General features: G+C 42.5%; 2 protein-coding genes across 2 annotated transcripts in view; both read left to right on the forward strand.

Moving 5' to 3' along the window:
* cngb1a (cyclic nucleotide gated channel subunit beta 1a) overlaps positions 1-15806 on the forward strand; it is a 32064-nt gene extending 16258 nt beyond the window's left edge. Inside the window, exons 16-32 of the mRNA XM_062437873.1 lie at positions 394-424; positions 601-853; positions 2211-2282; positions 2378-2745; positions 4496-4704; positions 4802-4852; positions 5647-5733; positions 5820-5884; positions 6845-6967; positions 7110-7251; positions 8360-8519; positions 9768-9865; positions 10436-10519; positions 10807-10925; positions 12046-12192; positions 13782-13968; positions 15594-15806. Of these exons, the coding sequence (XP_062293857.1) occupies positions 394-424; positions 601-853; positions 2211-2282; positions 2378-2745; positions 4496-4704; positions 4802-4852; positions 5647-5733; positions 5820-5884; positions 6845-6967; positions 7110-7251; positions 8360-8519; positions 9768-9865; positions 10436-10519; positions 10807-10925; positions 12046-12192; positions 13782-13968; positions 15594-15806 (2409 nt within the window). The remainder of the gene's footprint in view (positions 1-393; positions 425-600; positions 854-2210; positions 2283-2377; positions 2746-4495; positions 4705-4801; positions 4853-5646; positions 5734-5819; positions 5885-6844; positions 6968-7109; positions 7252-8359; positions 8520-9767; positions 9866-10435; positions 10520-10806; positions 10926-12045; positions 12193-13781; positions 13969-15593) is intronic.
* A 6995-nt stretch (positions 15807-22801) lies between these two features.
* Positions 22802-23494, forward strand: part of kifc3 (kinesin family member C3) — a 60967-nt gene continuing 60274 nt past the window's right edge. The window contains exon 1 of the mRNA XM_062418541.1: positions 22802-22945. The gene's annotated coding sequence lies outside the window, so the exon portion shown is untranslated. The remainder of the gene's footprint in view (positions 22946-23494) is intronic.

The following is a 23494-nucleotide window of genomic DNA, read 5'->3' on the forward strand; positions in this document are numbered from 1 at the left end:
ACACCGCAGTCTGTATGCTACATAGTAACAATTGGAAGGAATCAAGAGGCCACTGATGAACAGGTCTGACTGTAGACATAATTTCCTCCGAAGTAACACAAGCTAAATCTGCCCCTGACCTGAGTGTCAGATGTGAAGAATAGCTGGGTGTCATCAGCATAGCAGTGGTGGGCAAATCCATGCAACTGTATGACAGCACAGCATTTAGAGAAAGAAAACGACGGGGCCCAGGATTGAGCTTTGTAGAAACCCTGTTGCCATGTCCCTAACTTTAAAAGACAAAAACAAAACAAAACAGAATGACAAGAATGCTATTATATGTTATTTATGATGATTAAAAACTTTGCAGAATACCAGTTTTTGTTTTCTGAATTGTCCTTCCTCCCCTTTTAGGGCAATGAAGCAACAGAAGCAGGTGCTGGAGGTGAGAAACAAACAACTCAGAACTGCTCTAACTCAGAGGCAGCAAGATAACTTAGTGTTACTAAGTTTTAAAGTCATCATTAAATGCTAAATAAAAATCCTTAAGCAGTTTCCTGAATTCTTACATATTTCCTAAAATTGATTTCTCATCTTGTCTCTAACTGTTTCTCCATCCAGTTCCTGACATTTGCTCTCCAATAGAGAGCTTTCTGCTTCAAATCCCATACGCTGCCGAGTGCCTTGAGAGCTGCAAGAAGCTGATGCATGATAATAACCTCACCCCTCCCAAACTGTCCATGCCCACCCCACCGCTGGAGCTCGCTATGCTGAGCCAGGAGCTTGACATGCTGAGGCAGGATCTCACCCAGATCACCCAGGAGCTCACCCAGATGACCCAAGAGCTGTCGCAGCTCCCTGAGCAGGCTCAACAGTACTGCATGAGCCTCGTCAGCCGCTTCAGACGCCTTACCTCCAACTCACAGCATCCTGAGCAGCCTGAGCAGCCTTAACCCCCACTCTCCTCCACCACAGCCTTTAGAGAAACCGTATAGACACTTAATTTTGTTTAGATCAAAAGCTTTGAAGTGCCAAACAAACCCTTCCATCCCACATCCTCTTCAACATCGCTCCCATCATACTGCCGGCTAACAACACTTCAGGTGACTTTTGACACTCAGAGGAAGTGGATCTTTGTGCAGTGCTAGGCTTGGCTCCTTTCCTGTGCAGCATTCCCTTTTCTTAACCAACGAAATTCTAATCTTGTTCAGTTTTTTTGTTTTTTTGGTATTTGTGGGAAGTTGTCACTTGTAGTCCAACAGTCTTTCTGGTTTGTTCCTCAGGGGGCCAGAACAGAGGCCTGAACATCCCCCAAATTATCACAACTGCAGAACCTGACTCCCCAACTACCCCCCACAGAGCAATAAAGCCCAGGTAATGTAGAAGCAGATATGTGTGCATCATAGTAAAATGAGACAACAACAAAAGAGACGAAAGGTTGATAGTTGTGCCAGTTGGTGATGTCGCAACAAGCCTTGGTAGGGAGTCTTTGCTATATCAATATCCCTAAAAGAAGGTCAGGAAGCCAACACTTACGAGAAAGTTGTTAGGCTTCCAGGAAACCAAATCTTGGCTGAACACGCCAGGTTGGCTTGACCTGGCACACACAGAATAACAAATGACGCCTAAGTGCCAAACCAGTAGTATAAATAGTCTGGAGGAGGGCTGAGGTTGATGTTTGCTGTGTTTGCCGCATCTTCAATAAAGTCCCAGTTGACTTCTGTTCTCAGTCTCTTACTTTAAAGGTTACTGAAGTTAAGTAATCAAGTAATTATCTTACAGTAACAAACAGGTCTTCAGTCTTCAGAAAGTGCAGAGAGGCAGAAAACGTGTGGAGAAATAAATATTGTATAAAAGAGATTTTGCTGATTCTCTGTGATCTGGAAATGTTAATGTATGCATGAAAACAGTGTTCTGTAGTAAACACAGGTTGGAAGAGAAGCAGTCTCTAAGAGAGAGCATCTTAAGCATTGTGTTCTTGTTCTTATCTACATATATTTTTATCTTCATGTTGTGATTTTCATATTTTTATTTCTTTATTATTTTTCAATTACATCATTATTTTCTTGGTTTCACATTAATACTCTTCCACGTTTTCATTTGTCATCATGTCTGCTTTCATCCTTCATAGTTTCATGTTTTCGTCTTCAAGCCCTAGATTTTTTCTTTACTGTGTTTTTGTCCTCCGGTGTCCATGTGGAAACGTTCATGTCCTCTTGTGTCCCCTTCAGTCTTGCAGGAGATCTGTCTGTAGACGGGGACGATGACGAGATGTCAAAGATCAGCCTGCTGAGTACAGACGAGTGAGAGAAATGACACTTACAAACACAGTCTGTCAGTCCCGTCAGTCTCCTCTGTCCTCCATCTTTACCGTCCTGTTGTTGTTGTTGTCCTGCAGGATGCGACCGGCGTCAGCAGCTAGTGTCGGCAGCGTGGTCATCCAGGACCGCCTGAGCGACCTGGTCAGGCTGTTTAAAGGCCGAACAGATCAAAGAAGAGAGCGTTTCATGGACCCAGACGAATCTGATGAAGAACCTCCCGCCGCACCACCTGCTGCTCCTCCTCCTCCACCTCCACCAGAAGAGAAGAAGGAGGCCCCGGCTGATGCAGAAGTAGAAGAAGAAGAAGAGGAAAAACCGTGGTTCACATTTGAACTTTTGGGACATCCAGTGGACTTTCCCAAACTGCCCAAACTTCCCAAGTTGCCAGACTGGCTCCAAGTCATCGTGGATTACCGCTTCCCTTCCAGCATCGACCCGTTCACCGGTGAGACTGAGATGATGTTTTTATTCATCTTAATTAGGGCTGGGCGATATGGACAAAATCAAATATCCCGATATATTTGACCAAATACCTCGATATCGATATTGCAACGATAATGTAGAGATGACTCTTGATGCTCTACAAAATATTTACACAATGAAATGTTCGATAAATAATCATCAGTAATGTTGATATAATGACAAAGTGGGTAAAAGGTAACTAACAGAACAGCTAGAACAGTCTGGTAAGTTCAGTAAATTACACATTTTTACAGTAATGCAAAAGTTAAAACCAGGAAAAGATGACACTGATGACAAATCGCGATATTACGATATCCTAAATCTACGACGATATCTAGTCTCATATCACAATAACGATATATATTGACATATTGCCCAGCCCTAATCTTAATCAGACTTTTATTTGAGACTGTCAGATATCAGAGATATTATTACTAGGGATGAACATTTTAAGTAATTTCCTAAATCAATGGTCAATTAATCTTTAATGATTTAGGAAATACAGTGGACATTTATTCATAACAACGATTTTTTTTAACCACTGAAAATCAGAGTACATTATCTATTTTAAAAACAGATTAAAAATACACATTACTGGAATTTGAATTTAAAATACATAAAATATTGACTTCACTTCATATTGCGTAGCTCCCGTCTGTCGCTATTCAACTTCAATACGGTGCATAAATTAGTTCTGACTTAATGTGTTGAACATATCTAACAAGAGCTGCAGCCTCCAACAGTAATAATCTGTGACATTACAGAATAAACATAGAAGAGGTTCATCGCACTTCAGTCTGACTAGATTCACTTAGTTCAGATGTTGTTGTAAATGCTATCTGACACAAAGCTCCTGATCTGCGTTAACTAAGCACCTGCTTCTGTTGAAGATGCTAGCTTAGCATTAGCACGAGTGTTACGACCCCCAACATATCTAGGGGAAAGTAACCATTGGGATTACTGGGATTACACTAATCTGGAGCACTATCTCAAAGTTGCACACACAGCAGCAACCACTACGTTGCTGGATGGCTCACTGGCAACAGGTTTAGTTTCCATGGTGGTTACATGTTGTGGTGATCAACGGAGGAAGGGGAGGGCAGCACCTGGCCGACAGAGAAAAAACAGCACCAAACACAAAACACAAACCACGGCACGTAACAACCATAGACTGTATATATAATGGACGTAACAGCTGTGAAGTCACCCATTGGTTTGTGGACTGCTGTTTTGAGGCCAATAGTATTGGATCTGAGCAGCGCCATCTTGAAAATTTGAGGCGCATGTCAGGAAAAAATCTGTCCGCCCTCCTGAACCGGTGAACCAATCAACCTGTCAATCACCACGTAGCCACGCCCTAATGCATACCCTGCTTTATCGTCACATATAAAATCAGGGAGGCCAAAATGTCCCAAATGAACATAATACTGCATTGAAGAAGGCTTTAAACTAGCGATTGAGACCATAAACACATTTTGAAAACGTTTACTGAGGTTAGAAATCAAGTGAGAAGTTGGTGAATTCTCCATTGACTTGTATAGAGACGGAAGTCCTTTTGACACCAAAACGGTCGCCCCCTGGTGGCCTTTTGATAGAATGCAGTTTTAAGTTACTTCCACGTTGGCCTCATTTCAGAGGACCAGAACTCCCTGCCTGGGTGTCACTCACTGACTCAAACCTTCAATAATAAAAGCTGTTGTGTGTTGACTTGATGACTTTCTTTGCCTCTCCAGATCTGATCTATGTCCTCTGGCTGTTCTTGGTGGTGGCGGCGTGGAACTGGAACATGTGGTTGATCCCCGTCCGTTGGGCTTTTCCTTACCAAACCCCCGAAAACATGCACATATGGCTGATTATCGACTACACCTGCGATCTCGTCTACATCGCCGACATCCTCGTCTTCCAGCCCAGACTGCAGTTTGTCCGTGCAGGAGACATTGTGGTCAGTGATCACCATGAATTAAAAAAATACTGTTTTTTACTTTCTCAGCATAAACACATAAACAGTCTCTTTAATCTGGAACGTTTTTTTATTTCAGTGTGATAAAAAGGACATGAGAGAAAACTACATGTCAACTGAGAGATTCAAGGTAAGAATGAAGCTGTAGTCTAACTGAATGCCATAAATATAGTTGTGCAAAAAAGGAAAGTCTTAGGGCCTGATTTACTAAGATCCCAAAATAAAGGAACTAAATTGCGTGCACAGTGCAATAGATTGCGCGTTTCGTTTGCGTACGTTTTGCAGGTGATCTACTAAGAATAACTGCGTAAATGAAAACAGGTGCAGACAGCAGTATTTAAATGAGGGTTTTGTGTCTTAATGGAGAGTTTGGACGAGCAGAAAGCTGCAAGCGCACAATGAAATGTGATCTGGTTCTAGTGGAAGAGGTTAACTAATATATATAGCAAAAACAAATATTACCAGAAAAAACATTGCACGGGAAGGTATTAGGCTGCGTTCAGACTGCAGGCAAATCTGATTCAAATCTGATTCCTTCTCAAACTTTTAGGCCTGACTGTCCACACTGTTTTTAGCAAGTGTCCAAATGGGATTTGGCTCTGTTCAGACTGGGCCACATTAATGACCAATCTGACAGTTTGCTGTGGCAACGTCGTCGGAGCGGAGGCGTCATCTAGCGTGTATTGTGTGATGTCATATAATTGCAACAGCGACAACAACAACAAACCCTCGAGCTTCACTTGAATGGAGCCATCTCCCCAAAGATTAAGAATTTGGTTTGGTCCTCTGTCCAAGGACTGATGTTTTCCACGTCCTCCATGTTTTTACACACGCAGACCTTTAGTAAATCAGAACCTTAATGTATATTTAAGCAGAAAATCCTGTTATTGTTTTCCACTGATGAGTCTGTTGGGCTGTTTACAGTACGACATCATCAGCCTGTTTCCCATGGAGATATTTTATTATTTCACCGGAGTGAACTCTCTGCTACGCTTCCCTCGTCTGCTGAAGGTGAGGATGATGTTTCATCTTCATGTAGACGTTCATGCTGCTGTAGTGTTGAAGATGATCGGCTGACTCCTGTTCTTCTCTCTCAGTACATGGCTTTCTTTGAGTTCAACGACAGAATAGAAGCCGTGATGAAGAAAGCGTACATCTACAGGTGAGAAAGATTTTAGTGGTGCTAAACTAAACTAAACTGTCAGTTACACCATGAGTCTGGAAGAAAGTCTATCTATCTATCTATCTATCTATCTATCTATCTATCTATCTATCTATCTATCTATCTATCTATCTATCTATCTATCTATCTATCTATCTATCTATCTATCTATCTATCTATCTATCTTATTAACAGAGCAGTATTTTTATTATAGGGCCTGAATTTAGAGATTAAGACCAGAATAACTCTTCTAGTATTTCCACATGAGCTTCGGCCTCAAGACTTGGTGGTAGTGTTTCCTGTAGTTTCCTGATAGTGTCATTAGTTTTTATTTTTATTTAGTTTTTTAGTTTGCTTTTTTATTCCAGTTTAGTTTTAGTGAGTTTAACAAGTGAAGAAAAAAAACGTTCTACAGTAGCTACAAAAAAAGGAGAAGCCCCTCCTGTTGTCCTCGAGTTAAGGAAGGAAGGGAGGGAGGAAGGATGGAAGGGAGGAAGAAGGAAAGCGGGAAGGATGGAGGGAAGGAAGGAAAGGAAGGAAGGAAAGAAAGGAGGAAGGGAGGATGGAAGGGAGGAAAGGAACAGAAAGAAGTAAGGGAGGAGGGAGGGAGGAAAGAAGGAAGGAGGGAGGGAAGGAAGGCAAAGTAGAAGGGAGGAAGGAAGGAAAGAAGGACAGAGGAAAGAGGGAAGGGAGGAAGGTAGGGGGAGGAAAGAAAGAGCAAAGGAGGGAGGGAGCAAGGGAGGAAGGAATGAATGAAGGAGGGAAGGAAAGAAGGAGGGAGGGGGGAAGGAAGGACAGACGGAAAGAAGGAACAGTCAAAACAGACGGGGTCAGTTTGACCCGGGAGGACGACACAAAGGCCCCAGAATTGAACCTTGAGGAACTCCACATCTACAGGCGTCGCTCATCTTATTTTAACCTTTGACCTGTGCTGATGTTTTGATGATGTGTGTTTTACAGAGTGATCCGAACCTCCACCTACCTGCTTTACTCTCTGCACATCAACGCCTGTTTGTTCTACTGGGGCTCCGACTATGAAGGACTGGGATCCACCAAATGGGTCTATGATGGAAAAGGCTTCGCGTAAGAAACCGCCGTCACTGCACATGAATACTTCCTGTCTCTTAATGTGTTTTAAACAGGATCTCAAATGTGAGGATGTGTGACTAATGAGCATTTTAGAGATTTATAGTTTAAATTGAAGCTGATTGTGTTTTTCCTGCAGTTACATCCGCTGCTACTACTTTGCTGTGAAGACGCTGATCACCATCGGGGGGCTGCCAGACCCAACCACCGTCTTTGAGATCTGCTTCCAGCTCATCAACTATTTCGTTGGTGTCTTTGCTTTCTCGATCATGATTGGTCAGGTCAGTTATCCATCAAACTGCTTTCATGTTGGGGCTTTATCTGGCACTAAGACCCGACCAGGCGGGGAGCTCCGGTCCTCTGAAATGAGGCCAACGCGGAAGTAACTTAAAACTGCATTCTATCAAAAGGCCACCAGGAGGCGACCGTTTTGGTGTCAAAAGGACTTCCAGGACTTCCGTAACATCCATGACATCACCCATTGGTTTGTGGACTGCTGCTCGGAGGCCAATAGTATCGGATCTGAGCAGCGCCATCTTGAAAATTTCAGGTGCATGCCGGTAAAAATAAAAACAGGGATTCTACTTATATGGGCATCAGGAGGAGCATGAGGCGCCCTCCTGAACCTGTGAACCAATCAACCTGTCAATCACCACGTAGCCACGCCCTAATGCATACCCTGCTTTATCGTCACATATAAAATCAGGGAGGCCAAAATGTCCCAAATGAACATTAGCGATTGAGACCATAAACACATTTTGAAAACGTTAACTAAGGTTAGAAATCAAGTGAGAAGTTGGTGAATTCTCCATTGACTTGTATAGAGACGGAAGTCCTTTTGACACCAAAACGGTCGCCCCCTGGTGGCCTTTTGATAGAATGCAGTTTTAAGTTACTTCCGCGTTGGCCTCATTTCAGAGGACCTGGACTCCCTGGAGATTTTTAGGTGGCAGTTATTTAGTGCTCACTTCCAGAAATATGTTTTCTACATTTGTGAATTGGACTTGACCCAATTTTGCAAACTGTTTATTCATTGGACGAGCCCTTTTCTCCCAGCAGGCCTTGCTCCATTCCACATTTTAAGAACAAAGATAATAATGTATATTGTTATAATTTTTAAATATACAACAATGGAAGTTGTAGAATACTGAAATAGGAGTTGATTTAAGTTGCAAAATTGGAAGTGATAAGAAAGAACTGGACCACAAGAATGAGCATGACTGAGAAAGCGTTATAAATACATCATGGATTACACTGAACTGATATATAAGTTGTGGTCTTCTTTTTGACCTCGGTATTTGATAAATCCTGGCTACGGCCTTGCCAGCGATCAGGATCTTTGGTTAGCTGAGCCGGTCCTGACTCTGTTCCTCCTTCTTCTGTCCCTAGATGAGAGACGTGGTTGGAGCAGCGACGGCCGGTGAGAACTACTACCGAGCCTGCATGGACAGCACCGTGAAGTACATGAACTCCTACCACATTCCCTCCGAGGTCCAGAACCGCATCAAGACCTGGTACGACTACACCTGGAAGATCCAGGGCATGCTGGGTAAGAAACATGCAAACTTTGTCTTTTCAAAGGACCAAATACACAATCTACTACCACATTCTAATTATGAGAAATAATGATATATGGTCATTATAGCATTGCTAAAACAACTAATCTAATGGTGGCCAATTAGCGCTTTTCCACTATACAGTTCTAGCTCTACTCAGGGATAGTACCTGGTACCTGCTCCTCCATCAGGGATAGTACCTGGTACCTGCTCCTCCATCAGGTAAAGTACCTGGTACCTGCTCCTCCATCAGGGATAGTACCTGGTACCTGCTCCTCCATCAGGGATAGTACCTGGTACCTGCTGCTCCTCCATCAGGGATAGTACCTGGTACCTGCTGCTGCTCCATCAGGGATAGTACCTGGTACCTGCTCCTCCATCAGGGATAGTACCTGGTACCTGCTGCTCCATCAGGGATAGTACCTGGTATCTGGTACTTTTTTAGTATCTGCTCTGCCGAGGTTCCAAGCGAGCCGAGCCGATACTAAATGTGACGTCAACAGACTGCCGGCCACTGATTGGTCAGAGAGTCGCTGGAAGAGTCACGAGCCGTCCCACACAAGAATCAAACCCAGCACTTTTAAATACCAACAACAGTGTTACAGCGATTGGTTTCTCTCCTCTTGCTTTGTGTGAGACAGAAAGCCTCATACAGCAGCAATTACACCATCGCCTCCATGTCCTCCATTGGTTATGTGTTTGTGTCGCTTAGAAAACGAAGTCACAGCAGTTTCACGCAGCGTTGCTATGACGACCCCGCTCACGTTGAGGAGGAACTATAGTAATGGATAAGGTTCCTGGTAGCAAACCGAGTAGAGCTAGAACTGTATAGTGGAAAAGCGCCATAAGACTTCAGCACAGTACTGTATATCTGCGGACTATAAGCAAAGACTTTGAAGTGTGTCAGCTGATAAACATGATGTGGAAATGTCAGATTTTTAACTGAATTTGACGGATTTTCCTGCTATTAACAGATAAACACACAGTCCTCTCTGACAAGTCTGAAGCCACCATTAGATTAGTTGTTTTAGCAATGCTATAACAACCAAAAAGCTGTGATTGAATCTGGTAGTCCGGGTTTAGAGTGATCTGTAGCGCCTCCTAGAGGGCAGAAGGTGGAACAGATGGTGACCAGGATGCGTTCAGTCTGTGATGATGTGACAGTAAAGTCCAGGTTGCTATGAAATGTATCAGTGAGGTTCCCGTTGAGTTCATGGTGACTGTGTGAATGTTTCCTGCAGATGAACAGGAGCTACTGGTGCAGCTTCCTACTAAGATGAGACTCGACATCGCCGTGGACGTCAACTACGCCATCGTCAGTAAAGTTGCCCTGTTTCAGGTCAGCACACACACACACACACACACACACACACACACACACACACACACACACACACACACACACACACATACACACACACACAAATATACACACACACACACACACACACACAGTAACACACACACACACACATACACACACACACACAAATATACACACACACACACACTCACACGCACAAAACAAAAAAAAACTACACAAATGAGTAAATAAAAGTTGATTCTGATTAACTTTGTGCGTTTTTACCATTAACCTTTGTGTCTGCCTCCGGGGTCAAATTGACCCCGTCTGTTTTGACTGTTCCTTCTTTCCTCCCTCCTTCTTTCTTTCCTCCTTCCTTCCTTCCTTCCTTCCTTCCTTCCTTCCTTCCTTCCTTCCTTCCTTCCTTCCTTCCTTCCTTCCTTCCTTCCTTCTTTCCTCTGTCCTTCTTTCCTTCCTTCCTCCCTACCTCTTTTCCTTTCTCCCTCCCTCTTTCCTTCTTTCCTTCCTTCCCTCCTTTTCTTCTTTCCTTCCTTCGTGTGTGTGTGTGTGTATATTTGTGTGTGTTACTGTGTGTGTGTGTTCCAGGGCTGTGACAGACAGATGGTGTTCGACATGCTGACGAGACTCAAATCTGTCGTCTACCTGCCCGGAGACTTCGTCTGTAAAAAGGTGAAAACACACCTGAGCTGAGTTTAACCTGTTAATGCAGCAGGCTGTGTGTGTGTGTGTGTGTGTGTGTGTGTGTGTGTGTGTGTGTGTGTGTGTGTGTGTGTGTGTGTGTGTGTGTGTTTGTGTGTGTTACTGTGTGTGTGTGTGTGTGTGTGTGTGTATATATTTGTGTGTGTATATGTGTTACTGTGCATGTGTGTGTTTGTGTTACTGTGTGTGTGTATGTGTGTGTGTGTGTGTGTGTGTGTGTTACTGTGTGTGTGTTACTATGTGTGTGTGTGTTGCAGGGGGAGATCGGCAGGGAGATGTACATCATTAAACAGGGGGAGGTTCAGGTTGTGGGCGGTCCTGACCTGCAGACAGTGTTTGTCACCATCAGAGCCGGATCTGTGTTCGGAGAGATCAGGTCAGAGCTGCTGCTGTAATCTAATTAACCTGCTGAGTAACTGACTCAGAGACCATGTGGTTGTTTCTATTCAGACTACTGTTCAAATTAAATATGTGATCTTTAAGAAGAATGTAATGCAGTTGCTTTAGACCAGTCTTCTCTGTCAGTGTGTAATGTGTTAAAGTATCTATAACATTTATTTCTATAACAAGTGTTCTCTGTCAGTGGAAAGTGTTTTGTTGGAGTTTCCAAAGCTGTTTTAAACCATCTGAAGATCATTTCTGAATCCTGCAGTTTTTACTGTGTGATGTGTTTAACCCTTACATACTGTTCAGGCTCTAAGTTGAGAGAGGGAAAAACCCTTCAAACACGCTTCAAAAACGTTTCTTTTAGCCAGAAATTTGACGACTTATCCTCATGAGACTCAGATTATACAAAAATAGAAATATTTCAACTTTCTAAACATTTTTTTGTGCAGCTGATAAACATTTTTTGTTGAGCGTTTGACTGATGTTTATTTAAAAAATCAAAAACCCACCTTTCAAAATACTGTTTATTCACATTAAACTTAGTGTCAAATTGAGGTGGAGGAAGAGGAGGAGGAGGATGTGGAAGAGGAGGAAGGGGAGGTAGAGGAGGAGGCGGTGGAGGAAGAGGAGGAGGATGTGGAAGAGGAGGAGGTAGAGGAGGAGGATGTGGAGGAAGAGGTGGAGGAGGAGGTAGAGGAGGAGGAGGAGGAGGGGAAGTTGGAGGTAGAGGAGGAGGAGGTAGAGGAGGAGGAGGATGTGGAAGAGGAGGTAGAGGAGGAGGAGGTAGAGGAGGAGGAGGATGTGGAAGAGGAGGTAGAGGAGGAGGAGAAGAAGGTGGAGGAGGAGGAGGAGGTAGAGGAAGAGGGGGAGGAGGATGTGGAAGAGGAGGAGGAGGAGGAGTAGAAGAAGGTGGATGAGGAGGAGGAGGTAGAGGAGGAGGAGGATGTGGAAGAGGAGGTGGAGGAAGAGGAGGAGGAAGAGAAGGAGAAACACGACTCTTAATGAATGATAATGTTAATCAGTAACTGCTGGATGTGCATGAAGAGACGTCTTCAGCTGCATTTTTAATACTTAAATGTTTCTTTTTTTGTTATTCTGTGACTGATCAGTTTGCTGGCGGGAGGAGGAGGAAACCGTCGTACAGCCAACGTGAAGGCTCATGGATTCGCTAACCTCTTCATCCTGGATAAGAAGGACCTGGCGGAGATCCTGGTCCACTATCCAGAGTCCCAGAAACTCCTCCGCAAGAAAGCCAAGTAAGAGTCCACAACCCTAAACTGCTTCATGACGCTTCACTATAAACATTAATGTAACCTGTGGAATTAGATGCCACACAGGACACAATTACTTATGAGTTGTTGTAGCTTTAATGTTTTGGTTGTTGATCAAACATTACAAGTGATTTTCCAACAGAGGGCCGAAGGTATTAAACTCCTGAAGGGAACATATTCTACTTTCAGTGATTAAATATGGTCAAAGTCACAAAAGTCAAAGTTAACATGTGTAGAAATGCTGTTGGCTTGTTGCGCATCCTTATAAACATTATAGTCGGTAAAGTGGTTGCTAAGGTGGTTGCTAAGGTTTTTCCATGTGTTATTTGCGCTGTCCATATTTCTGATAGAACATGTACATGATGTCGGATAATAAACAAGGTTCTGAAACTAGAGCTGAACGTATGTAGAATGTTCCGGAATCTTTGGTTGCTAAGGCGGTTGCTAAGGTGTTTCCACTCTCATATCTCAGATGTGATTCAGCTCCAACATGTACGGATGTGATGTGAGAAGTTGAACATTTGGAGACATAATGGTTTCACTGCATCATTTACCTAGAAAGAAACACCAGGATGCAGCTGCTGGAGCAACAATCATTTTATTCACTGCTGCCACCTAGTGGCCAAAGTAGGTAACTGCATTGGAAACTCTGACTGAGTCTACTTTTAATCTACAAAAACACATTAATGAACATATCTATTAACATTTAACCTTCCTGTCGTCCTCCTGGGTCAAATTGACCCTATCTGTTTTGACTGTTCCTTCTTTCCTTCCTTACTTCCTTCCGTCTGTCCTTCCTCCCTCCCTCCTTCTCTCTTTCTTTCCTTTCTCTCTCTTTCCTTCCTCCATCCGCCTTTCTTCCTTCCTTACTTCCTTCCGTCTGTCCTTCCTCCCTCCCTCCTTCTTTCCTTCTTTCCTTTGTCCTCTTTTCCTTTCCTCCCTCCCTCCTTCCTTACTCCTTTCCTTCCGTCTTTCCTTCCTTCCTTCCTTCCTTCCTTCCTTCCTTCCTTCCTTCCTCCTTTCCTTCCTTCTTCCTCTCCTTCCATTTTCCTCCCTTCCTTCCTTGACTCGAGGACACAGGAGGGTTAATTAAGATTCTTGAACATTATAGCTGAAATAAAGTGGAAACATCTCCTTTTAATGCATGAATAAATACTAAATGAGTTGGTGGAGCTTCCTCTAGTCTCTTTCCACCTCGTCTCCTCCGACCCGTCTGAGTCGTCTCCTGACCTGAGCAGGATTAGACTCTCAGCTCTAATCTGACCCAGGTCTTTAAAACTTCCTGGGTTTAACGGGGTCAGATCCTCCTCCTGCTCGCTGTCACGTTTCGTCCTGAGCTCCTCAGTCAGAACATGGTGCCGCAGCAGAGCGGCTGGGTGTGCTGGAGCTGCTGCAGGTTCTGGTATGAAGGGTGTGTTTGTTGCAGGAAGTTGTAGAAAATAATCTGCTCGGCTGTTTCAGTAAGGTATAAAAAAAATCTGGATTGTTTTTTTTTGGATTCAGCACTGAAAGCAGTTTGTTGAGTGTTTGTTCACCATGTTGATGTCTTCTTCTTCTTTGTTGTTGTTTTTTAGGATGATGGTGACCAAGGACGTGAAGCCGGTTGAGAAGGGTGCAGGTAAAGAAGTCGAGGTAATCCCACCAAGACCCGACACTCCCAAAATGTTCAAGGCTGCGCTGAAATTGACGGAGCAGGCGGGAATAGAGGGAACCTTCTCCAAGCTGAAGAAGACCTACAAACCATCTGATGGCGATACGGAGGTACGACACTTTATCAGACTTTCAAGTTCAGTCGTGGGTTTGATGCTTCGCCACTGATGGACAGCAGGGGGCAGCAACGCACAGAGAAGCATAGTGATAGACAGAGAGGAAGAACGTTAGATACACATGATGATATGAATATTTACTAATCCTGTCGTCCTCCCGGGTCAAATTGACCCCGTCTGTTTTGACTGTTCCTTCTTTCCTTCCTTCCTTCCTTCCTTCTTCCTTCCTTCCTTCCTTCTGTCTGTCCTTCCTCCCTCCCCCTTCTCTTTCTTTCCTTCCTCTCTCTTTCCTCCCTTCCTTCTTTCCTTCCTCCATGCCCCTTTCTTCCTTCTTGAATGAATATAATGAATATTTACAGATTCATAAATTCTGAATTTTTCCATGAAGCAGAAGGAGATTAGAGCTGAGTATCTGTACTCAATAGCTTTATGGAATTAACCTAAATAAATCAATAGGGCTGGGCGATAAATCAATATTATATCGATATCGTCTCAGATTTCGGGTATCATAGTATTGTGATCTGGCATGAGTGTTTTTTTTCCTGCTTTTAAACGCTGCATTACAGTTAATTGATGTAAATTTCTTAACTTGCCAGATTGTTCTAGCTGTTCTATGATTTGCATTTACACACTTACTCATTATATTCACATTACTGATGATTACAATATTGTTGCAATATCGATATCGAGGTATTTGGTCAAAAATATAGTGATATTTGAATTTGTCCGTATCGCCCAGCTAGGTACTCGATACCAAGTAGAACTGAAACGTCTCCCATCAAACAGTATCTGATGGGTATCTAATGCAGAACTCAGTTGGTTTCAGGATCACTTTCAGACTGCTTGGGTTGGAACTGGTATCATAGTTTTTTAAGGATCCCCAGCTCAGAGGAGACGATGGTCCAAAATCCACATCAGACACAAATTACAGAACATTATTTTTATCTTATGCTCACAAGTTATGATTTTGTTACTTTAATATATTAATCCCAAATGTTTTGCTACTGCTGGAACAGAATGTGGAGGTTCTCTACTCTACGACTCTCTACTGAACTCACTCTTTTTATTTGTTCCACTTCTTGTTTTGTCTCATAACGTTTATCTTTGTCTTCTGTTTCTGCTTCAGTGAAGATAAAAATCACTTCACACAGCCACAAGGTGGGCAACATATCATATACAACATATGTGAGGAGGTCATGTGACCTGACGTAAGCACATCACAGAGGATTTAACATAAATATTATAAATATTACCCAAAAGAGGAACGAGCTACAATCCCATAAACTCAGAAAACACTAAAGAAAGAAAGAATGAAGAATCTATGGAAGCCCATTTCCGCCAGAAAAAAAAAAGATAAAACTTAGCTTTTATAATAAAAATATCCTCCAAGTAAGTCATAATTATGAGATAAAAAGTCATAATTATGAATTTAAAAGTCATAATTATGAGATAAAAAGTTGAAATTATGACTTTTTTTATCTCATAATTTCGACCTACTTGGAGGACATTTTTATTATCAAAGCTAAGTTTTATCTTTATTTTTCCTGGCGTAAATGGGCTTCCATAAGAATCTCTCCTTCCGTCCCACATGTTATTTTATCATCTCTTCCTCCCTTTTAGGGTCCTCCCTCTGCCTGCCCGCTCCCTCCTCCCTCTCCGATGCACCGCCGCTCTCCCATCCCCATGTTTGTTGTCCACGACGACGACGACACCGTGTGCGAGACCGCCGACAGCTCGGTCATCATCAGGATGACGCCGCGGGTGGAAGGGGAGGAGCTTCTGTCCGTGGAGGTGGCGCCTGGAGACAAAGACGGAGAAGAGAAGAAGGGATGATCACTCCTCCTCCTCCTCCTCTTCCTCAACCTGCCTCCTCGTCTTCTTCTTCTTCTCCCAGAATGCCTTTCAGCGACGTCCAGAGAGGAGACGAGTGTTTATCATGCAGGTGGAACGTAAACAACCTCAGTGCATTCTGGTTCTCCGTCCTTCTGCTGGACAACTCCTCCCTTTGTTTCTTCTTCTCTTCTTCAGGAAACATCAGACTTTGTTTTTATGTTCTTTTTTTAAAAATTCTCCTTGTTTCCTTCACTTTGCATCTTTTCCTCACACCTTTGTTCCTCCTGCTAAAGGAAAAGATGTGAGGAGAGAGGAAACGAGGAGCGATGAGTCGTTTCCTTTCCTCTGATGATTGACTTTTAAAAAGCTTTTTAAAAATGACGAACCTTTAAAATAATATTGAAGACGGAGAGTTCTCACTGCCGGCGCTACTAGCTTTTATTTATGTGCTCTCATCAGACAAAACTGACAGTGAAAAATCGTATTGACCTGAATATAAGACAATGTTTTATTTAAAGGTTGGGCAACATCTGGGTCTGTATTTATCAAACTTATCAGAGTCACTCCTTAGAAATGTGCTAAAAGTTAATCCGGGACTAAAGCCAGACTGATATTAGATTTTTGGGGCTTTACTGGGAATTTAAAATATATTTATTAAAACTTGAATTAAGAAAAAGGATCAAATAAACATAAAATATATCTTTTAAAAAATTTCAGACGGAATAAACACTGATACCCATAAATCTGTACCAGGCCAATATTCCATCAGTCGGGTTCTACTTGGGACTAAAAATACTGTTTGACTCAGCTGACCGACTATACTGCAGCATCTTGCACATGATGATACTTTATTGATGCCATGCAGTATCTAAAAATATCTAAAAGCTTTAATAAATCATCTCCTGGAAAAACTCCTCACAGGTTCAGATACCTGACAGAAAAGCTGATACGATGCTTTCACTGTCAGACCTAAAAGTAGGACGTTTGGCTGTTTGTGAGTGTTTTTCCTACGTTGGCTCCAAATCTTCCTCCAGTGTGTTTAAAGTGAGTCAGAGTTTTATATTTATGACTTTTACAGCACGAATACAGTGAGGACTGAATCACCTGTCAAACAGCTGAGGACGAGGACCGTTACAGTAATAATAGACAGTGATGTGTGAGAGCTAACATCTCTATATCAGCTGATAGAAAACAGGAGGGTCGTCTTATATTCAGGCCGATAAACTTTAATAATCTCTAAACTAACTGCATTAAAGTGTTTGTACAGATCAAATCACAGTTTATAAGTTTACTTTGCTGCAAACACTGACTGAACATGAAGCAGCAGAATATTTTTTTTAAATGTATTTATGTATAATTTGCATTTATGAATATTTAGTTTATAAATTCATCATTTTATAAACCAGTTTATTGATTAGAAAGTCTTATAATGTGTAGAAACTGTTTAGTTTTCTTTGCCATGAAATAGATTTTAAGAGGAAAAAAAGGAAATGATGTAATTAGATCAAAATGTAGTTTCAGTGACTGAATGGAAATAACAAAGATAGAAGATTAAAATGGAAGAGAACAGACTCTTTGTCTTGTGTCTGATGTTTTTTTCCTTTTGAAGACGAGTGAGACGAATATATTTAGTGAATAAAATGATTATTTAGAGAAAAAATGTGTAATATATTTTAATTTTGTCGTCCAACTTGTCGAGCATTTTGCTGCTGTGGAAGAACTGATCTAACTGTACTCTTCAGTTGGGTTTAACAATAAGGAAATACTTATAGACACACATACTTACACAGGTTATAGAATAAAAACACGGTCACACATTTATTACTCTTCACTTTTCTGATCACACATCAATCACAAGGAAAGTAGGAAAGAAAGGAAGGAAGGAAGGATGGAGAAAAGAAGGAAGGAAGGTAGGAAGGAAGGAAAGAAAGAAGGAAGGAAGGATGGAGGAAGGAAGGAAGGTAGGAAGGAAGGACAGAGGAAAGAAGGAAGGGAGGAAGGTAGGGGGGAGGAAAGAAAGAGAGAAGGAGGGAGGGAGGAAGGAAGGAAGGAAAGAAGGAAGGGAGGAAGGAGGGAAGGAAGGAAAGGAGGACAGAAGGAAAGGAGGGGGTGAGGAAGGACAGACGGAAGGAAGGGAGGAAAGAAGGAACAGTCAAAACAGACGGGGTCAATTTGACCCGGGAAGACGACACGAAGGTTAATACCATCGAAGTAGAAAAAGAAGGATGGAAAATACCCTTTATTTTGTTCGTACTAATAAATGCTGCTACCTGCAAACTGTAATCACCAATAAAACATTAATTATCGTCATAAATATTGTTATCACAAATTTCCTTAAAATACCATGATATAATTTTAAGGCTTATATCACTCACCCCTAACGATAAGTCATTAAAAGTGTCTGTTGTGACCAGGCGGGGAGTTCCGGTCCTCTGAAATGAGACCAACACGGAAGTAACTTAAAACTGCATTCTATCAAAAGGCCACCAGGGGGCGACCGTTTTGGTGTCAAAAGGACTTCCGTCTCTATACAAGTCAATGGAGAATTCACCAACTTCTCACTTGATTTCTAACCTCAGTAAACGTTTTCAAAATGTGTTTATGGTCTCAATCGCTAGTTTAAAGCCTTCTTCAATGCAGTATGATGTTCATTTGGGACATTTTGGCCTCCCTGATTTTATATGTGACGATAAAGCAGGGTATGCATTAGGGCGTGGCTACGTGGTGATTGACAGGTTGATTGGTTCACAGGTTCAGGAGGGCGCCTCATGCTCCTCCTGATGCCCATATAAGTAGAATCCCTGTTTTTATTTTTCCCAGCATGCACCTGAAATTTTCAAGATGGCGCTGCTCAGATCCGATACTATTGACATCCTCCGAGCAGCAGTCCACAAACCAATGGGTGACGTCACAGATGTTACGTCCATTTCTTATATACAGTCTATGGTTGTGAGACAATAAGAATGCTATATGTGTATTTAACTACATTTCCCAGAGTTCCTAGCGTCTGTTCTGCAGCTGTTGTGACTCTCAGCTGAAACTCTGATTATATTTTAGAGTTTAAATGTGATGATGTTTATCTGTCAGATCAGAAAATGAACTTAGAGCTGTGTACTGCCTGCTGATCGATCTGATGATGATGATGATGATGATGAAGATGATGATGATGACGGTGAGGAACAGTGTGTTTTCCTGCCTGTGATTGGTCGTTATCTATTTTGCTGTATAGTGACTCCTAATGATTTTTACTGCACTAGTTTCCAGGTCAGTTTTGGGTCACTGTTCTGTTAAAAGCTGTCAGTCAATCGAACTCTGATGTGAAGGTAGGGGGGAGGAAAGAAGGAAGGAAAGGAGGCAGGAAGGAAGAAGGAAGGAAAGAAGGAAGGAAGGAAGGTAGGAGGGAGGGAGGAAAGAAGGAAGGAGGGACGGAGGGAGGAAGGAAGGACGGAGGAAAGAAGGAAAGAAAGGAAGGAGGAAGGAAGGAGGGAGAAAGGAAGGGAGGGAAGGAAGGACGGAGGAAAGAAGGACAGAGGAAAGAAGGAAGGTAGGGGGAGGACAGAAAGAGAGAAGGAGGGAGGGAGGGAGAAAGGAAGGGAGGGAGGAAGGAGGGAGAAAGGAAGGGAGGGAAGGAAGGACGGAGGAAAGAAGGAAGGAAAGGAAGGAGGAAGGAAGGACAGAGGAAAGAAGGAAGGTAGGGGGGAGGAAAGAAAGAGAGAAGGAGGGAGGGAGGGAGGAAAGAAGGAAGGTAGGAAGGTAGGAAAGAAGGACAGAGGAAAGAAGGAAGGAAAGGAAGGAGGAAGGAAGGACAGAGGAAAGAAGGAAGGTAGGGGGGAGGAAAGAAAGAGAGAAGGAGGGAGGGAAGGTAGGAAGTAAGGAGGGAGGGAAGGATATGATGATGAAGAAGAAGATGATGAAGATGATGATGATGATGGTGAGGAACAGTGTGTTTTCCTGCCTGTGATTGGTCGTTATCTATTCTGCTGTATAGTGACTCCTAATGATTTTTACTGCACTAGTTTCGGGGTCAGTTTTCGGTCACCGTCAGTCAATCGAACTCTGATGTGAACTAATGAACTGTGTTTTCCTCTCTGTACAGTTCAGTCTGGTTTAATTCTCTTATGCAGATCTGAACGTTATATTTAGTATATTTTCACTACTTTACATTAACGTCAGAGTCCTTTCCTTTGGCACTAAGTTTAGACTGGTCTGACATCTGTACACTTAAACTGATATAAAAAAAACTTGTCCTTCTTTCCTTCCTCCCTCCTTCCTTCTTTCCTCCCTCCTTCTCTCTTTCTTTCCTCCCTTCCTTCTGTCCTTCCTCCCTCCCTCCTTCCTTCCTTCCTTCTGTCCTTCCTCCCTCCCTCCTTCCTCCCTCCATCCTTCCTTCCTCCTTCCTTCCTTCCTTCCTCCTTTCCTTCCTTCCTTGACTCGAGGACAACAGGAGGGTTAAAAGTGTTACATGTTTAACAAAGTGAGAAATGTTGCAGTATTTTTAGGAAAGTTTCCCGGAAATAATGAATAAAAATAGAAATAAGATTTTTTTTTGGTGGGACTTTATTTAGGTGGCTTAAATATATTTTCCTACTAGTCCTCATCCACAGCAGTACAGAGTTTAGCTTCTGAGCCGTTACATCAGCAGGTCGACCTAAATCTACTGCAGGTTATAAACTGCCTGTAGATAAACTCCTCATGCAAACCAACTTACTTACTTACCGACTTAAAGGGAACTATCCCAACTAAACTAACTTCCCACTTTTTTTCTTGGAATTTGGTAAATATGCACATAATAAACTCTAAAATATTGTGGTTAAATAAATATATAATGTTCTTATCATAATTCACCACTTAGGCCATTTTAACCTCATTGACCTCCTTTTATTTGTATTTGTTTATACTGACTGCTGCTAGAGAGGAAATATGGAGCAGTGCCTCCCAAATATATATAAGTGTGTGTGTGTGTGTGTGTGTGTGTGTGTGTGTGTGTGTGTGTGTGTGTGTGTGTGTGTGTGTGTGTGTGTGTGTGTGTGTGTGTGTGTGTGTGTGGTCAGGAAAAGCTTCAGGAAGCAGAGGAAGCTCATTGTGTCGGGCCGAGCTAAAGAGGAAAAGACTGAAAAGGGGAGAAATAAAAGGCGGGAAAAACAGAAACAATGCAGAGCTGAAAAGCTGCTGCTGGACAGGAAGTAACACTGAAGAAGAAGAAGAAGAAGAAGAAGAAGAAGAAGAAGAAGAAGAAGAAGAAGAAGAAGAAGAAGAAGAAGAAGAAGAAGAAGAAGAAGAAGAAGAAGAAGAGGCTGACTTAGGCTCCACTTAAAAATGGATTAAAAAACAGGAGGGAGGAAAGAACCTAAAAAAAAAACCTTCCTTCCTTCCTTCTGTCCTTCCTCCCTCCCTCCTTCCTTCCTTCCTTCTTTCCTCTGTCCTTCTCTCTTTCTTTCCTCCCTTCCTTCTGTCCTTCCTTCCTTCCTTCTGTCTTTCCTCCCTCCCTCCTTCTTTCCTTCCTTCCTTCCTTCCTTCTTTCCTCTGTCCTTCTTTCCTTCCTCCCTCCTTCCTTCTTTCCTCCCTCCTTCTCTCTTTCTTTCCTCCCTTCCTTCTGTCCTTCCTCCCTCCCTCCTTCCTTCCTTCCTTCTGTCCTTCCTCCCTCCCTCCTTCCTCCCTCCCTCCTTCCTTCCTCCTTCCTTCCTTCCTTCCTCCTTTCCATCCTTCCTTGACTCGAGGACAACAGGAGGGTTAAAAGTGTTACATATTTTAAAAAAATGAGAAATGTTGCAGTATTTTTAGGAAAGTTTCCCGGAAATAATGAATAAAAATAGAAAAACCTTCCCATAATAAACACTGTGTCTGTTCAAGGCTGAAACTGAAGAATGAAACATAGTTTAGTGTTTTTATGAATCTCTGAATCAAACTTTGTAACTCTGAAGTCTTAAAACTGCTTCAGTGTTTGAATGAAACTGAGACTTTGATGTTTTAATATGATTAGTGTCAGAGCTGGAACAGATGCTGCGTTCAGGGACAGTCGGAAAACTCCAACTTCCTTTCCTGGAAGGTTTGAACACAAGCAAGAGATAGACAAAGTACTGGTCTTATAAAGGGTTTAAGGTACTTATACTTTACTGTAGTACAGTTTGAGGTACTTATACTTTACTGTAGTATAGTTTGAGGTACTTGTACTTTACTGTAGTACAGTTAGAGGTACTTGTACTCTACTGTAGTACAGTTTGAGGTACTTGTACTTTACTGTAGTACAGTTTGAGGTACTTATACTTTACTGTAGTACAGTTTGAGGTACTTGTACTCTACTGTAGTACAGTTTGAGGTACTTGTACTTTACTGTAGTACAGTTTGAGGTACTTGTACTCTACTGTAGTATAGTTTGAGGTACTTATACTTTACTGTAGTACAGTTTGAGGTACTTGTACTTTACTGTAGTACAGTTTGAGGTACTTGTACTCTACTGTAGTATAGTTTGAGGTACTTATACTTTACTGTAGTACAGTTTGAGGTACTTGTACTTTACTGTAGTACAGTTTGAGGTACTTCAGAGATACTACATCACTCATAATACTGCAGTACTTTTACTGTAGTAGGATCTTTTAAGCAGGACTTTTACTTTTAATGAAGTATTTTATATTGGTGTATTTAATCCTTTTACTTAAAGATCTGAGCACTTCTGGTAATGAGGAGCATTTAAGAGTTTCCATGTACATAAAAGACATAATAAATCCTAGTAGACACCATGTGAATGAAAAAATGCCAACAATTTCCCCTTGTTATGAATCGTGGAACATTTTCCTCATGTGGTGCTGCTGATGATCCATCCCCCCGTCCCGCCCTCACAACTTCACTACGTTTTCCCTTTTTTTCCTCCCCTCGCTCATGCGCGCAGTTCCCACATGTCCGACAGTCCGTGAAGGCAGCACAGACAGCAGAGCAGCGGGGCGACACACAGAGCCCTTCCACCTCTGCGAAAACTGGACTTTACCCTCTAATACTGACACGGTTTGACTTTTAATTCATTGTTTTAGTGTCTGAAGTCTTTGCTCGAGTGACACTGGGAGGAATTTACTGTGAGGAGAGGGTGAAAGCAGAGGAGGAAGAGGAGGAAGAGGAGGGAGAGGAGTCGCTGCTGTGGACCGGAGGTAAGGAAAAGTTTGGTGTCTTGAAGCTTTTTGACTCCTTGTTTGGCTGCAGAGGACTCATTTTGTCGGTTGAGGCGCGTTGTGGGGACGCTGGGGGGGATTTTTTGGCTGGTTTGAAAGTGTCACACAGTGCAGATCTGATTCACCTCGCTGTGGTTCAATGTGCGCGTCTCTCTTTTCATGCGGACGTCCAGCAGTTTCCACACATTCAAAAAGCTTTTTATCTCCAACAGAGGCTCTGACAAAAGAGGCACGAGCTCACCTGGTCAACACGCACGCGCACGGACACACATGGACGGACACACACACACACACACACACACACACACACACACACACACACACAGTACAGAGAGACACACATCCACTGACACAAATAGAAACACATACACATACACAGAGTGACACACACTGAACTACACAAATGTACAGACACATATAAACACACATATATAGAGATACACACACACATATGCACAAACATAAAAACACACTGAACTACACAGACACACACTCACACAGAGACACACACATATACAGAGACAGACA

Source organism: Scomber scombrus, chromosome 1, assembly GCF_963691925.1.
Source record: "Scomber scombrus chromosome 1, fScoSco1.1, whole genome shotgun sequence".
Taxonomy (NCBI): Eukaryota; Metazoa; Chordata; class Actinopteri; order Scombriformes; family Scombridae; genus Scomber; species Scomber scombrus.